Source organism: Colias eurytheme, chromosome 4 (assembly GCF_061535395.1).
Source record: "Colias eurytheme isolate Ceu_HAF_F1 chromosome 4, ilColEury1 Martin Lab GWU primary, whole genome shotgun sequence".
NCBI lineage: Eukaryota > Metazoa > Arthropoda > Insecta > Lepidoptera > Pieridae > Colias > Colias eurytheme.
Genome location: NC_142983.1, coordinates 3,650,109 through 3,666,725, shown reverse-complemented (window position 1 = coordinate 3,666,725; position 16,617 = coordinate 3,650,109). Strand labels below are relative to the sequence as shown.

Here is a 16,617-nt window from a genome sequence, read left to right as displayed (position 1 = left end):
ACCAATTTGCATGAAATTTGGTATGTAAATATTTTGATACCCGAGAAAGGACATAGGCTACTTTTTATTGCGAAATATGTACCACGGGCAAAGCCGCGGCGGACCGCTAGTAGCAATTAAACGGAGAAACACACAAATAGTTGCTAGAACTGGTCAAGTACAAGAGAAAATGTATAATCTTCTTCTTTAAGCAAACAATGCTACAAGAAATATTCACTGAATTCGACGTGTATTTTGTAACAATAAATCTTTTATTGGTATTTCGACGAAACACAGCAGCGAAACATTGTTGAATTTATAAGCCGTTTACAAATTTGATTTTATTTGTGCTCAAATTTTTTTATATAAAAAGCTTTTTACATCAGTTGTTTTACTTGATTGATTTTTTTATGAAACACAATAATAACACAATATAGTTTCCCGTAAACGAAAAGGCTATCTGTTCATAATTAAACAAAGCAAGACTCAATCGCGGATGAGATAATAAAGAGATCTTATTAGAAATAAAAAAAACACATCAACAACATCTTGGTGTTGTTTTTTCGAGTGGCAGAGACGATTCTCAAAGGGTTTCCAAGTAAAGATTAGTTGGTGGACCGCAAAATTAACTTGGTTACGTAACTTTTCTGAGTTAAGCTATTGTCGTTACGAGACTTGGCCCAACTTGGCTGGGTTTGTCTTTTAATATCTTCGCGTCAGATATTGTCTAGGATGTAATGATATTTCTTGTGAAGCAAATAGAAGTAATACGGTGAGTTTGGCGAGATGATCAACTATTGTTTCGTATGATTCGACCTTATATGAAAAACAAGTCTTATATGAACAACTGCACTGTGAATATAAATAAATAAACAAAATAATAACACACATCCATTTCTGAGAATAAAACAGTTTTGATTTAGTCTTAGTAGATTTGGTAGTTTATGCCTTTACGTTTTTTAAAAAACAATAACATATTTCCATAAAGTATAGAGATGTTTTTTTTTAAATATCAAATGAACGTAAAAAGTAGTCATAGCCCAAGGCCATTGATCCTTATATTACCTGTAGACACGTGTTGCCATAAAAAATATTTTTGAATTTGGAATCCAGAATCCTAGTATATTTATTATACCTACGTTTTCGCCCCAGTTACCTTGCATTATGTGTTCATTTCCATTTCTATGAAACTTTCTCTCAGTGTGGACAAATGTTAAATCAGAATACGCTGTGTGACTGCGAATATTACATTCATAGCTATTAAAAAAATAATTAGTTAGGATGTGAAGTTTTAATTAGTACCTAGTACTTTCTTGTTAAGCTGGAGAAGGAATTAATTAGGTATGTTTTGCTTGTTAAGATTATACGAAAAGGAGTCGAGAGTTGTGTGTATTATAGATTAAGTTTTCAAGGTTTTAAGTTGTGTAATTTCCTTGAAATTCTGATTATTTATTATTTGAAGAAATCATAAAATATTTCATAAAATAGGTAGTAACTAATATAAATTCACACTTGAGTGTACAATAAAGATCACGAATATAAAAATCATGTCGTCCTTACGAGTTCTAGAAAGTATTTTCTATAGACTCTCGGCATCAAAGCTATTTCCTTATTCTTGAAATACCATTTGTAGTCAGAAATAAATTATGAAAAATGATCAAGAGAGAAATTTAAAGCGCATTTTTAGAACAGACTACGAGGGATGCTTTTTACAATTTAGAATAATTGCACGTTTATGTTAATTTTAAAATTGTGTAAAATGATTTTTTATTGTTACATTACCGTTATGATACGCTTATTTATTAAACGTATATTAAAAAATATGTAATAATTTAGCGTAATGTAATGTAGATAGTAACTACATAGTCAAGAAAGTATAACTTGTTACAGATTCATTGATCATTGAAATGTTTAAATCCTGATATTTCTAGTTCTGTAAATTATATTATCACGAATATATGAATTTCAGTAGTATGTACCTTATTTATTTTTAAATGCCAAGTTAAATAAAAGTGTGATTGCTTTTGAAGGAAAAACAAATCCAGTTATTGCGTTTCTTTAACATATGAATAACACTGAAAAATCTGGTAAAACTACGCTAGCATTCCGATACATATAACACCGGTTTATTCACACGGACTACAAGATTACGCCAGGCAATATCACTGAAAACCGTTGGTTCTCGTTGGTTCAAGTCAATTTTTAGTGCGTTTCAGTAAAACTCCTGTAATAAAAAAGTTTAAATCACTCTTTGTAAATAGTTGGTGTAGTTTTGTGATCGTTAAGTAGTTACCGGGATTCTTAACGTTTCTTGTTAGTCCTCCATCGCTTTTATTATTTCTGTTTTTACAATTACGCTAATGAAAGTTTTAATCCAACGATGTTTAAGTTGGAATTGTTAATTTGGTTTAATTATTCATTTATTTACACAACTGTTGCTTAACTTTTAATCATTGAGATTGTTTTTATAAACGTTTTCAGTTTGGTTTTAGTTTATGTTTATGCCGCATATTCATAAGTTTGAGAATGATGATTTTTTTCGGAATAAGTAGATATAAAATTTTAAGTGTATTGATTTACCTCTTATATTATTTTTGTGTACAACGTAGAATATAGACATTACGTTACAAGAGTGGAATAAATCACTGGTTATTGAGACAATGCTTGACTACTTCCGGAGTAAAACAATATTAATATGTTTCATATTCTTATTTTATCAAATTGAGTTGATATTTATTGTGCAGGTCATCTGAGATGAGATCGCGCGCCTGCAAGCGGGGTCGATAGTGGCATCACAATGGCGTTAACAAGGCTCTGCTCCCGAGCGCTGCTGCTTACCTTTATGTTATTGTGCAAAGGTATGTTCAATATAATATGCATTTTAAATTATCTATATGTTCAGAGTTTTAAAATTTTCTGTGTACTTTGATTTTATCGCCTTAAGGGTGTATATTGCCTTATAAAAGATATTGATTTTCTATAAATTTACTTTTCCGAGAAATACAAAAATATTTAAAGAAACTCTTCTTCTACTTCAATCCCGCCTGTCGAAATACAAAACTGTAAAAAAAATGTTCGACGAAAAATCGCTGAAAGGTCATTCATTCATTGTCCTATTTAATAAAACCGATAAACTAGGTAGGTACTTCAATAACAAGGAATTGATAAAGATTTGATTTTTCCATAACCCATGCCTCTGTTCAGTGATATGATATATTATTTTTATACGTTTATCTCCGTATTGTTTTTCTTTTAACTAACACATTATTTGTTTATTTTAATTAAAAACAAACGCTACTCGCTTAGCACAATAACGCTCAACACTGTAAATAAACAAAATGTAAAACCTGTTTTATTAACTTTGCTCTTTCGGCTGACAGTGTTAAGTTTTTTCTATAATATGTTTTAAAAAACATGACATTCACAAGGAAATTATTATTTATTACGTTAGCAAAAAACATTTAACCACTGAAAAGTTTGTTCTGTTTATGATCTTTAAAAGTTTGATATTATGAATTCCCATTCCATCCCTTCAAGTTATATTTTCGACGGAATTTTCAGAATATTTCGCGAGATGATTTCCGCATCGACCAGAACTTTAGAAATGTGTATGGACAACGGAATTTCCGGTTCAGTCCTGAGACGGACAATGTGCATACAAAATATGGTACTGAATTCACTCGTCAAGTTGTCATTTTGTTAAGAAAGGAAAAGTTACAAACGTCGAGATTTCGAATAATATTTTATTTACTTAGCTTAGTACCGGATTTCATGTTTTTGGGGATGCTGATTTGTCTCAGCCGGAATTAAAATATAAAAAGCTCTTTAAAACTTTCTAAAACTTACAAAATTTATTCAGGTAGTTTAGAAATAATTTAAAAAAGTGTAATAAGGTACTGTTATTGTTGACATTACTAGAATATAGCTTCAGCTTACGTCTCTCGCAATCTCCAGATAAAAATAACGTTAGATAAGCCTTCTTCTATAAATATCCTCTCTAGAAATATAAATCAGTCGTAGAAGCATTACTTATATTTATTATTACTAGATAACGATGTAAGTGTCCCAAAATTGTTCCACAATGTATATGTTAATAAAGTTACACCACATATGAGCATGACTAACACACGTTAAATGACGTTCGTACGTCGTCTTGATAAGTAAACTATTTTAGTACAATATGATATAACCTTAATCTGGCCTGTAACACAGGTTGCCAAATGGCCAGTGGATCGTGAGACGCCAGTTGACCCCGATACTATCGCCATTAAAACGTGATGTAGCTAGCTTAGTTTAACCCTTACATAGCGCTTTAAGCTAACAATTTACTGTTAATTCCGATTATGTGGTATACCTGTTGAGATTTGGGTATGTTGGATACGATATAGTAACGATGTTTTGATGTGGATGATGTAATATGTAGATAAAAGGTAAACATAAATATGTATCACAAAACGAAAAAGATTATAGTGGAGACGGCTTCTTTAAATTCCACCAAGTCTAAAAATATTCTAATTCAAACCAACAAGTTTTAATACTAGTATACATTAGAGCTAAATAGCAATATTACACCAATTGCAATGTACGAAAAAAATATTTTTGAAAAGAAAATACTATGTAGAAAGACTTATTTTGTATAGTATAGATAGATGTATTTTTTATGTTTCTGTGGGTAATCTTCCTGTGGAAATTATAACATTAATAAAAATTAATGAGAAGCCAAAATACCTATCTATCTTCTGACTAACAACAACAATATATTAAGATTATTTATTCTCTTTCAATTTGTTATCTAACAAAACTGAGAGCAATAAGACGCTAAAGCGATGTGAATTTTTCATAAAACTTGACGATCCTTTAAACGGTAGAAGGTTTATGTATTTTTATAACTATAAACAAAAAAAGGCTTTTGGTGCCTTTGAGCGTATGAACATTGACTAAATATTTTTGTTTTTTAGCGGATAGGCGTTTTATTTATTTCTTATATTCATATACCTACGCACCTTATCATACTTACAAAACTTGAACTGTTTAAAAAATACTGCATTACTTCAAAAAAAATAATATTAGGCTATTTTATCTGTTTATTGCACAGGTTTATGGTTATATATATTTTGACATTTTATAAACGGACATTGACAATCAGGCTTAATGTCTTCCTTATATTTTACAAAATACCTTCGTTCTATTTCTGCAGAAAGCCACGGAAGACTTTCGGAACTTTTGTTTTTAATGAACCGTCACACGATTTTTTATGTTCTGTTTGAATAAAATATATTCGTCGCTTTTTATTGAAATTACCCTCGTGGCTGGAAGAAAAGAATTAAAATCGCATTAGGAAATCCCGTTTCCGCCCAACTTTTCCAGTGTCTGCGCAGAGTACCCGTGTATCGGAATAAATGGCTCAAACTCACTTTATTTATATAGTCTCGCTGAATATTTATACGGTTTTTCTCTAACATTCCCCTCTCCCAGCGTTTCTGTATTCCGATTTCAGTTTAGAATGTTTTATATTAAATGCAAATTAATTTGTTTAATACCTAGCATGCACTTTTCAGCTGGAACTTTATGAAAGAACATATTAAAATTTCATATTAGAATTTTAATTTAATAGGTATACAATGGTGCATTTTAATCTCAAGTAATTATGTTTAAAAACGTTGTATTAACTTTGCATAAATATAAAATAATATATTCTAGATTATTTCTAGGTATATTCGGTGCAATAATCCAAGGTCGAAATAAAAATTATATTGTGAACATAAAAAATATAGGTATACGGTGTTAAACGTGCATTAATATCAATTAGAACTGTTATTAGTATTTTAATAAAATAACAATTTCACAAGAAATAATAACGCATGCCATCAAAAGTTGGGTATTATGAAAAATAACAAGAAATAGCGAGTCACGCCCGTATGGCTTAAATAGGATAATCGCGGAATGGCTACGAATAGACACTACCCACGCCAACCGCTCGTTTATTTACATGCTAAGCTCATATCATGCCCATATGGAAATATTACTTGCGTAGAGCAACCCTGACTGATGTTTCAACTGAAAAATATCTGAGTATGATGTTCTTTCATCGCTTAATTAAATTAATGAAAATTTTGTCAGATATGGCGGCTAGCGTTCAGTCGGCTGTCGTTTACTTTATCAGATTGTCGGTAGTGTTTCACGCAATTAAATTATAGACTGCTTCTTTTGTCTATGTTGTAGATAGCGCCGTTTCGTGCGTTAGCATTCTTCAGGCTACTGTAATCTTTGGAGCAAAACAAATCTCGGTCTTGTTGTAATGAAATATTAATACATATAGGTATTTTAACCATTCATAATATTATTCTCATTCATTCAGAAATATACGATTTTAAACTTTTGTCTATACTCGAATAGTATTTTTAGGCAACTTCAATTTATGTCACAGGATTAGTAAAAAAACTTTCTAATTATAAAACAATTACCTTAATGAATTTATCCGTTTTATCCGTTGATCAAAGCTTAATAATTAAAAGTATTAATTTTAGAAAACACCTAAAAATGATAGGTAATTATATCAGTACTTATATACAATTTTTAATAATAACTAGATACAATTAACTCCCACAAAATGATTACGTATCTTCGGTTGTAACTCGCTGAACTCCGGGGGGAAAATTATTATAGAAGTCGAGTATGTAATTTCTGACTTAAGCGCTTTAAACACAAGGCAAATATTTCATTTGCTCCAAGTTCTGACCCAGAGGCGCTTGCTCGTTCTCGCAGTAACTTATTGTTTTACTTTGGCTAAGTCGCGCACACCTATGCAAACTTTATGCTGCAAAACTGTATTTATAGATATGATGCTTACTTCAACTATCTGAGTAAATTTCAAAGTTCTAAGAATCTAGGTACTAAGATATTTCCCTTCCCCATAAGACTAACCATGTTGACTTCTGCTACATTAGTAGTTTACTTCTGGTTTGAAATATTAGAGTATTATTCAGGTCCCATCGTAGTGGTGAGTCCCAAACGTTTGGACAGGAATTACATTCTTTTTTAAGGAACAGTTAGCAAAGGAGTATGTGGTTCATCTAGTTATTAAGAGGTCATTAGTGCTCATAAACACTCGCAGCACTGGTCCTTTGCAGATGCCTTGACAGCCTTTTATGGACACATGCTTTTTTCGGTTATTCTAGCCATGTTATTCGTGGTTATTCTAGAGATTTATCCAAGGTATAAGAAAGTTAGTAGTACGTACTTGGAAGTTTCAAAATTAATGTCACACAATCCACAAGTTCGCCCTTCGAACTGTGTTCTAGTCATATTTAAATTTTTAATTAATTATAAAATGAATTCTGCAGCAACTCACATAAATAAACATGATTTATAATGTAGGACTCGGGAGCTACCTCCTAACGGAACACCCGCCCATCCATAGTCCCTCTGATCTTTAATGTCCAAGAAATATCAATAACCGAACTTTTATGCTAACCACGCTGATTCCACATAAGTATGATAATTTTGATCTTAACATTTGTAGGAACAGCATCTAATGTGTATTTTTATCGCTGCGATGTCCTACTTTTCACATTACTTATGCATAGAGTAGGGATTGAAACGAGCGTCATCGGTATTCAAACTGACTTCGCCGGGTTTAACCGCAACCCGCCTGAGACCCTGATTGTCTACAAACAAAGAATAACTAAAAATACATCGTCATTCTCTTAAATAAAATTTCTTTGAAGTTTGAAATTGTATTAGCGTCCTTAGAATTTCCAAGTTTTGTTGGTTGAACTTGTGTTTTATGACATGGAATAAGCTCATTACTTTCAAGGTATTCAAGTTTTAAGTTAATTAATAGTCTTAAAATAGTACATTAAAAATAGTTCGTAGGATCGATTTTATATTGAAGATATCCAGAACCGTTTACTTTATTTTGCTTGCACAAAATAATATTTCTTATAAAATACATAACTCACACACAATCATCGAATGCAAGCCAAGCAGCAACATAATTTTTATTAATAAACATAATTTGTGCTTCCTCCATTAGATTTTTCCCAATAAACTTTGAGGTTTATTCTCTACTCCCAGAGGTTCCACTCAACCGTATTTTCCCAAACAAACCAAAGTTTGTAATGAACACTATGAGCTAAAGTTACCAATTTTGTTACATACATTTTATGATGTCATTTATACTCCAAGTATAATCAGAACAAATAATTTGATTTCCTTTAATAGGTATAATTCATCCTTTAATATTCTTCAAAATGTAATCCATACTAATATTATAAATGCGAAAGTAACTCTGTCTGTCTGTCTGTCTGTTACTCAATCACGCCTAAACTACTGAACCAATTTTGATGAAATTTGGTATGGAGATATTTTGATACCCGAGAAAGGACATAGGCTACCTTTTATTGCGAAATATGTACCACGGGCGAAGCCGGGGCGGACCGCTAGTAGATAATAAAGCATACCTACCTACATAAAATAATGTGTAGTGAAGACGAATCCTGACAATGTATGAAACGAACATGAAAGTTTCAGAAAATTTGACAAACTAAAAGTATAAAAGCTTAAATAGGTATACTATAAGATATACAATAACTTACCATATGTAAATAGAAATTCGTCGGATTCATTATTAGTCTCGTCAAAAAGTATCCGACCGCTGATTTACTAATATAATCTAAATATTTATATACTTACAACTTTATTGAAGTAATAAGAACTTGGTCCTGAGTCCTGACTCCCGCATCAAATAATCTCGTGCAAATCCATTCAAGTTAAAGAGCAAACAATGCTAAAGATCTGTCTCGTTCGGTATCGAATTTTCTTTGTGATGTATTTCCATAATACGTGAAATATGTTTGAGGATTTTATGTAATAATTTTAAAAACTATTCGAAATATATTGATTCTAATTTATGAGTCAAGATTAAATGCAGAGGTATGCTTGCTTATAAAAAGTTAAATTTTAACAATATGTAAATATAGGACATTATTATTAACCGCGAGATTGCTTTTATTTATAATTATTCTCATAAACATCTTTCTTAAAAATTGCTGAACTATGCAAATGATGATATATAATGATAATTTTTAAAAACTTATACATTTATGTACATAGCCTAGAGCTGTCCCGCAAATCGTTAAAGTTATGATGAAAGCGAGACTTATGAGTCTTATCGAGAGATCTTAACAAAGCTTCTTAGTTCTTGAGCTTTTGCCTTCAACTAGTATTATATATACTTTAGTATTGCAAATCAATTAGATACTTCGTAACAACATCTATTATAAGAAACATTAAAATTTTTATTAACTTATTCAAATTCGTTGTGATTTGCAACATAAGTCAATTGAATTAAAAATATATTTTGACAACACAAAGTTCAGAACAAATAATATTATATATTTCGCAACACAAATCATCGCAGCATGTGCAATATCTTTCTTTCAATTTTCTTATATCATTTTCCAGCTTTACGTGAATTTATGCTAAGCTATGCTACGTCTATATAATTCTAAGCTAAAATTATTGGTCAGATTTTTCACTTAGTACCCATTCACCCCAAACTTATAGGTAGGTATGTAGGAGTAAGGTAACAAAGACATAATTTTTTCCACGATGGTATCATAATACTTTTAATTTTGAGTCCCCACCGCAGTATCCGCTGATATAATTTATGAAATACGACATAATAACGTCTTTAATAAAAGCTACATTGTCGTTTCCGAGGATAAAACTCTTGACATTATTGTTATTGGGTTATATTTTGATAAGGGGATTAAGTAACAGCTCTTAGTTTACGTGAGGTATAAATTCGGTATGGCCTTGTTGTGGTGGTGTTTTATTATAAACGTTTTTGTTTTCCTTAATATATTGCTAGAATTTTGTAAAACAAGCTGTATAATTTGAAAGGACCTAAAACCACAAATTAAAATTATATTTATGGCGCTTTCAAATAATGTTGTCAGGGAAAAAATTAGGTCAAAGAATATATTATATTTTCTGTTTATAATTGTTTGCGGGTTTCAACAGTTTATTAAACGGTGTAATTTAATAACTTCTAATAATTTCTCTTAGCCAGAATTCGGATTGTTATTTCGGATAGGAGTTTCAACAATTATAGATTAAAATTTTGGTCCTTTACGATAAAGCAGATAACTGAGAAGTGTTTAAATTCTTCATTATTTACCAGTTATCAGCTACCACAAACAGAAAATATGTTTCTTTCTATTTAAATATACTCAGTAACCTCATACTTAGGCTCTACCTTTAGGTTTTAATGTATTACAGTCAAAATAATCGCTCATTAAGTTTTACGTATAGAATCTTACATCTCCATCTTAGGCATCATGAATAATGTTTAGATATTCACATTACCCGTGACATATGCACTCACCGCCAATAAAATATTTACCGTCCGTAATAATATGATTTCATCACTGAAGTGCGCCGTGAAAAGGAAACAATTTCCGCCTCATGAATAAAATTTTAAGGTACGTATGCAAATCCCCATTTCCACACATTCAGGGAAATGTCTCTGTAATGGTGTCATATGGGGTGAAATTTTTACAAGCAGTCAATAAAGTCAGTTTTGTGAAGAAACACAAGCAAGCGTATACGTGAGTATACTTAGCGTATCTATACTTAATATTATAAATCTGAAGAGTTTGTTTGTTTGTTTGAACGTGCTAATTTCTGGAACTACTGGTCCGCTTTGAAAAATTATTTCGGTGTTAGATAGCCCATTTATCGAGGAAGGCTAGGCTATATATCATCTTTAGTCGGTAAGAATCCGACATAACCCACGGCTCCTTCCCCGGGAGATCTTTGGAAGATTTCCCCACTATAAAAAAAAGGCTATATATCATCACGCTAAGACCAACAGGAGTGAAACAATGCGGGTGAAACCGTGGAGCACAGCTATAGCTATCAAAAAGTAAAAACGGAAAGGGTGCAATAATGTATTAATTAAAAAATAGCTCATTTAATAGCTTTATTGATGGATTCTAATTTCCAAAGTAATTACAATCTCACGGTGCTGCAACTAGTGTATCCAGCGTCCAAGTCTCTCATCTTACGCTACAACGTACTATGAATACGTCAGTATACAGCCAAATTAACGCCAGCATTCTGAGGTGCTGTGATAATCTCCCTACAAGCGTCTCGATGCAAGCACAAGCCCGTTTGTCTGACACTGGTGAATTCATAGTCTCAAATATGTAGAAGCATCTTACATTTTACGGAACTCAAAACAATACGTGCGATGCAGCGACATGATCCTTTTGATTCAGCAAAGCGTATATGTAGCTGATAAAATCAAGCCAATAAAACCATGTGATGTTACAATAATTATCTTACAAAGGAAACATTTTATACAAAACAAAACATCATTATTTTGATTTCTTTACGTGCGATTTACTCACGTGTTACAGTTTGGAAACAGCTTGTACGTGAAAGAGCTTATTATTCTTAATTTTGTCGACGCATAATATTTCCATTCTATTTTCTATAACTGACTCAAATTTTTGATAAATAATTCTTATACAGTAATGATAATTTTTAATGCTTGTGTGTTTCATCGATTTAAACTTTACTTACTTATTTATAGTTATATCTCTATTCACTAATAATACACTTCCACATATAGGTACATATAATATTAATAAGGATTTTGAAATATTACTATGCCGGGTAAAAGCTCCGTGTTATAAAATAACTGTTCAACGTTTACTTGTAATATTAACATCGGTAAATAATCCCTGTATAACATAACTGTATAACACACAACACAGTTTAAACTTCAGAATTAAATAATCCCCTCAATTGAGACACCTTACATTTTACGGGTTAATCAAACATACCGGACTGTTATTTTAGGATTATTTTAATTAAACTTTAAACCATATTTGCAGGAACACCTAAATACACATACACTGTGTGATGTACGGATGTCCGAGATGTTTGTTTTAAGTTATGAGTTTGATTTATCTTTAAATTCATATTAATAAAGTACGATCTAAATGTTATTTAATTTTAGTAAAATTTTAAAAGTATGTTGTGGTACTTTTTATTTATTTTACTTTAGACTCAAATTCATCCTTTAATAAGTTATTATGCATACTTATATTCCCATTTTTTCAAAATAAATGTATGATTTATCTTACATCCAGTTGTAGGCGGTGTGGGCAACTAGTTTCAGTTTGTTTGAAGAGAAAATTAATATAATATTATACCATGTATCTCAATTTAATGAATAAACTGAATCACGTATACTTTATTCCTGAATAATAAATAACACTTACAAATCAAAAGTTAGAGTCCAAGTTATTGTCAGTCTAACCATACTATATTGAACATTAAATATGAATTTTATTCGGCAAAAAGTTTCTTAAGTCTGCTCTATCTTTTAAAAACATTATAGTGTGTTGATTTATAATTTAGCCCAATTTTTCTGGAATTATACTTATTCATTGAATTAGTATTCAAAATCAAATTTAATTGATTGCTTGCGCTTGCATTTCTGTTATAATTTAAATATCTACTTAATATTATTTATGAAAAAGTTATGAAATATAATCGAAATTTTTATTGTTCAATAGATACTTAATAATACATTAATTTACGGTTCTATAACAATAATTAAAACAAGAATTCTTTCATAGTATTAATATTGTAACATATTAAATATAAATGAATATGTTACAATATTAATACCAGTAAGGGCGTTTGTCCACTACAAGGAATTTTACGGTCCGGCATTCCGATTTTTTACGGTCCGGTATGGCACGCCATTTAATCTATATACTAGCTTGTGCACCTACGTAATTTTACTGTCCGACATTTTACTTTTCCCTATTCCGGATGGTTTTTTGTGTCTACGAGTCGCTGTAGGTATAATTGTTTTCGAATGCCCACTTGCTTGGATTTTACTGTTTTTACTGCATATGCCAATTGAAAGCAAGCTCTTGTTTTACTTTCTTTTAGTTGGCAATGAGATTTGAGAAGTCGGTATTGTTATTTTATATACATTGACCAAGCATTGACCTATAATTATTATCTAAGTAAGTGTTGGTAATTTAAAGTTCAAGTGGGAATAGCTTTAGCTCCTCGTCACCGATTAAAATAAATAAGTGAAACACGCATTTTAAATCTCTTACGGAACTTTACTTTTTATTATAACGAAGTAATATAATATTTCACCTTCTATATTTTTTAATCGTTTCTTGTAAAATGCAAAATCAATCATTTATGATAGCATTATACCGCCAAACTTCCTTGAACTGTACCGCACTGATCCGAGTAAAGACGGACAGGTGCACAAGCAATTCATCGATTTTTTCATGCCACACCGGACCGTAAAAAATCGGAATGCCGGACAGTAAAATTCCTTGTAGTGCACAAGCGCCCTAACAGTGACTTGGATAAATGTCAGCCTGAAAAAAATAAGTGAATCTTAATCCCAAGCAATATATTTGTTCCTCATTTCTTAAACGTCCTAGATAACAAAAAATGGATGTTTCATATGAATTAAATAGCAATCTCGCAATATACCTGCAATCTCATTTTGGGAAAAACGTTGACACTAAATGAAGGATTGGCTGTACCTCTTTCAATCTTTAGAACTCTGCCAGTATATTTATCAAACTCGAACAGCGAATAAGTTATGCATAACATATAAATTGACTACGTTGAAGCGATATCATAAATATTCAGTTGGCGACGGGTAGGACGGTTACAATCAACTGTTTCTATTAAATTGCAATATCACGTTTAGTGATTGCATAGTAAACTAAAAACGCTTTCAGAAAATTTATCTAGATCGGAACTTATTTCGATTGCTTTTGATTAAATTGATAGGAAACGTTTCGACGCGAATTGATGAATGAATTTAACAAATATATACTGAATGAAATAAATTGAGGCGAATTTTGCAGGGAGCATTAAGTCCAAAATTGGTTTCCAATGAAAAATATTTCTGTTTTAAATTATATAGATAGACGTTTTTGACGTCGATCAAGTCTAGAAAGTTAACCGGCGAAAAGAGAAATCACGCAATATTTGCGCATGTTATATTACAGTGTGTATGATTAAGTGTTGTTTCCAAGGCAAATAAACTTTGTGTACGCTAAAGTAAGAGTAATGCGGAAGGAAATTGTTTGGACTTAATGATCGTACGCAGCTCCCTTGGGTGATATTTTCATAGCACAAGCTTGCAGCTCTGTTGTTTGCTCCTTGGCACCACATATATCATATTATTATGTAGGAGTTGAAGTATCATTTTTTACAATAAGGCCCGGCGCAGATATGGCGAGTCGCAGCGCAGCGCATTTTTCTTTATCAAACTATTATCGACATTGTCCTAATTAAAATAATATTCAAAATCAAATATGTACCAACAATTTATTCCCGAGGAGCATAGAAGCGTCACATGCGAATATTAACGTCTTGCGCTACGGCGCTATACCGCATAAGAAATTAATAATTTTTCATTTATGAATAAATAAGTTTTCATCTAGATAATTAGTTATTATGTAAAGTTAAATATAATAATTTTGGTGTTCAAAATATATTTTTTCTTGGCGGTGCAGAATATTACGTGTTAGTATATAAAGTGAAACATTTGCGATTTTTGTTTCAATGAAGGACGCGAACTACGAAGATATTATTTCAGGCTTTACATCAAGTTAATTTAACATAGCTCTGGCACACACGACTTCAATTGAATATTTTATATTAATGTAAAATCAATAAGTACCTAATATACCTATATAATATATTGCATTTTGATATTTTTTAATATGTATAATAATTAAAAACAATCAAATTACCAATATTAGTTTCTATAGATTTTCTCTATCGCAACATCTAAAATAAAGGTATCTTTTTGCCAATGGCCGACCTTTAACCCTCAAATGACCAGTTTATTTCTATACTCATTATGGTAAAAGAGTCCCTTGTCGCGGGAACTGGAATTGCGATTTTTTTCCTAATTTAATGTAATATTTGACCGTTTAAATGATTCTTGTACTCATATGGATGAACAGACATGTAGTTGTAGGTGTAGGTTACTTGTAATAATAAAGAGAAATCTGTATGTACCTATACGAGGTAATATAATTTAATTTTTAAGTCTATATAATAATTATTCAATCAATTTATTTTATACTAATTTCATGCAGCGTCTTCGTTTTTCAGAATAATAATATATCCCACATGCTTTTCTGTAGTCCAAATTTAAATTAGGTTCCTCTGTTCTTCTGCGGACGCGGTTCTACCGAATACCCGCGGCCCCGTCAATAAAGCGGCACGGCGGAACACAGTGGAGTTTAGTCCGTAGGACCCTGCACTCAGCAGGGTGAGTCCGACATAATATCACATAACCCAGGGCTCTTCCCCCGAGTGCCCTGGGTATGCCTAAATGCATTCTCCACTATAAAAAAAAGGTTCCTCTGTTCTAAAAATTAAGCAGATCTGAAATCACATTAGAATGATTAAAATAATATTTATAGTTTTGATTTCAATGTTAACTCGTAATGAACGGAAACATAATCCATATTCCATAATCGTGTCCATAAAGGTTTAATATGAAAGTTGTACTTTGTAGATATTTTATTTATTTTATCTTTTGAATAAAATAATAATTGTTTATTAGTCTGGCAAAGCCGCAATACCTAAAGATGTAATAAATTTTGGCATTGGGCAGATCTCGATATCGTTAAATCGTAAATTACTTTTTATGACTCGGTTAAATCATTAATTTATGATATTAATAAGTAATAAACTAGCATCGCACGAAATATTAGTTTTTACTTTATGTAGAACACGTTAGTCAAGATATTTGAATGCACTTATCTGAAAATAATATAAGAACATATTATACGCAGTAACAAGAAAACAAAGTCTAAAGCGAACCTATTAAATAGGCAATTGAATGGAAAGTTAATATTAACGGGGGTTTTAAGTGTTATAACTACGTTTTAATTTATGCATAACTGATTAATATGAGTATTACTACAGAATATGAAATATCGTTTACTAGCTTTCCACCCGCGACTTCGCCCGCGATTTCAAAGAAAAACCCGTATAGTTCCCGTTCCCGTGGGTTTTCCGGGATTAAACATAACTTATGTGTTAATCCAAGTTACCATCTATATCTATGTGTAATGTGTGCTAAATTTCATTGTAATCGGTTCAGTAGTATTTGCGTGAAATAGTAACAAACACACACACATCCTCACAAACTTTCGCATTTATAATACTTAGTACCTAGGATTTATAACACATTCAATTTAAAGAGGCACGTTATGATAATGCGAAAATTGTTATTAAAACATAAGCTAACAGACTAAGTTAAAAGCATTTAAAATACAACTGAGAATTAAAATTAACAGAATACCATTTCGCTTGTTATTGCTGTTTTATGTTAACAAAGCGGCGGGAAAAAATATAGTTATTATCTGTTACAAAACGGGGATCGTCGTACCATTAAAAGATGTAATTAGAAGTAAGTAGCCATTGCTCGTGATAAATAGCGAGACTTATCATAAATTTCTCTCATTTTCATCTCAATTATTGGTATATAATCCATTTTACATTGATTAATTTTTAATTTTCTCCAAAAAAATAGACTGCTTTTTTTGAGAT

At 31.3% G+C, this 16,617-nt stretch overlaps 1 protein-coding gene across 1 annotated transcript in view; it reads left to right on the top strand.

The window, feature by feature from the left end:
- Window positions 1-16,617, top strand: part of LOC149908838 (uncharacterized) — a 76,412-nt gene that overhangs the window by 22,250 nt on the left and 37,545 nt on the right. Inside the window, exon 2 of the mRNA XM_090120411.1 lies at window positions 2,724-2,837. Coding sequence (XP_089976537.1) covers window positions 2,777-2,837 — 61 coding nt within the window. The 5' untranslated portion in view covers window positions 2,724-2,776. The remainder of the gene's footprint in view (window positions 1-2,723; window positions 2,838-16,617) is intronic.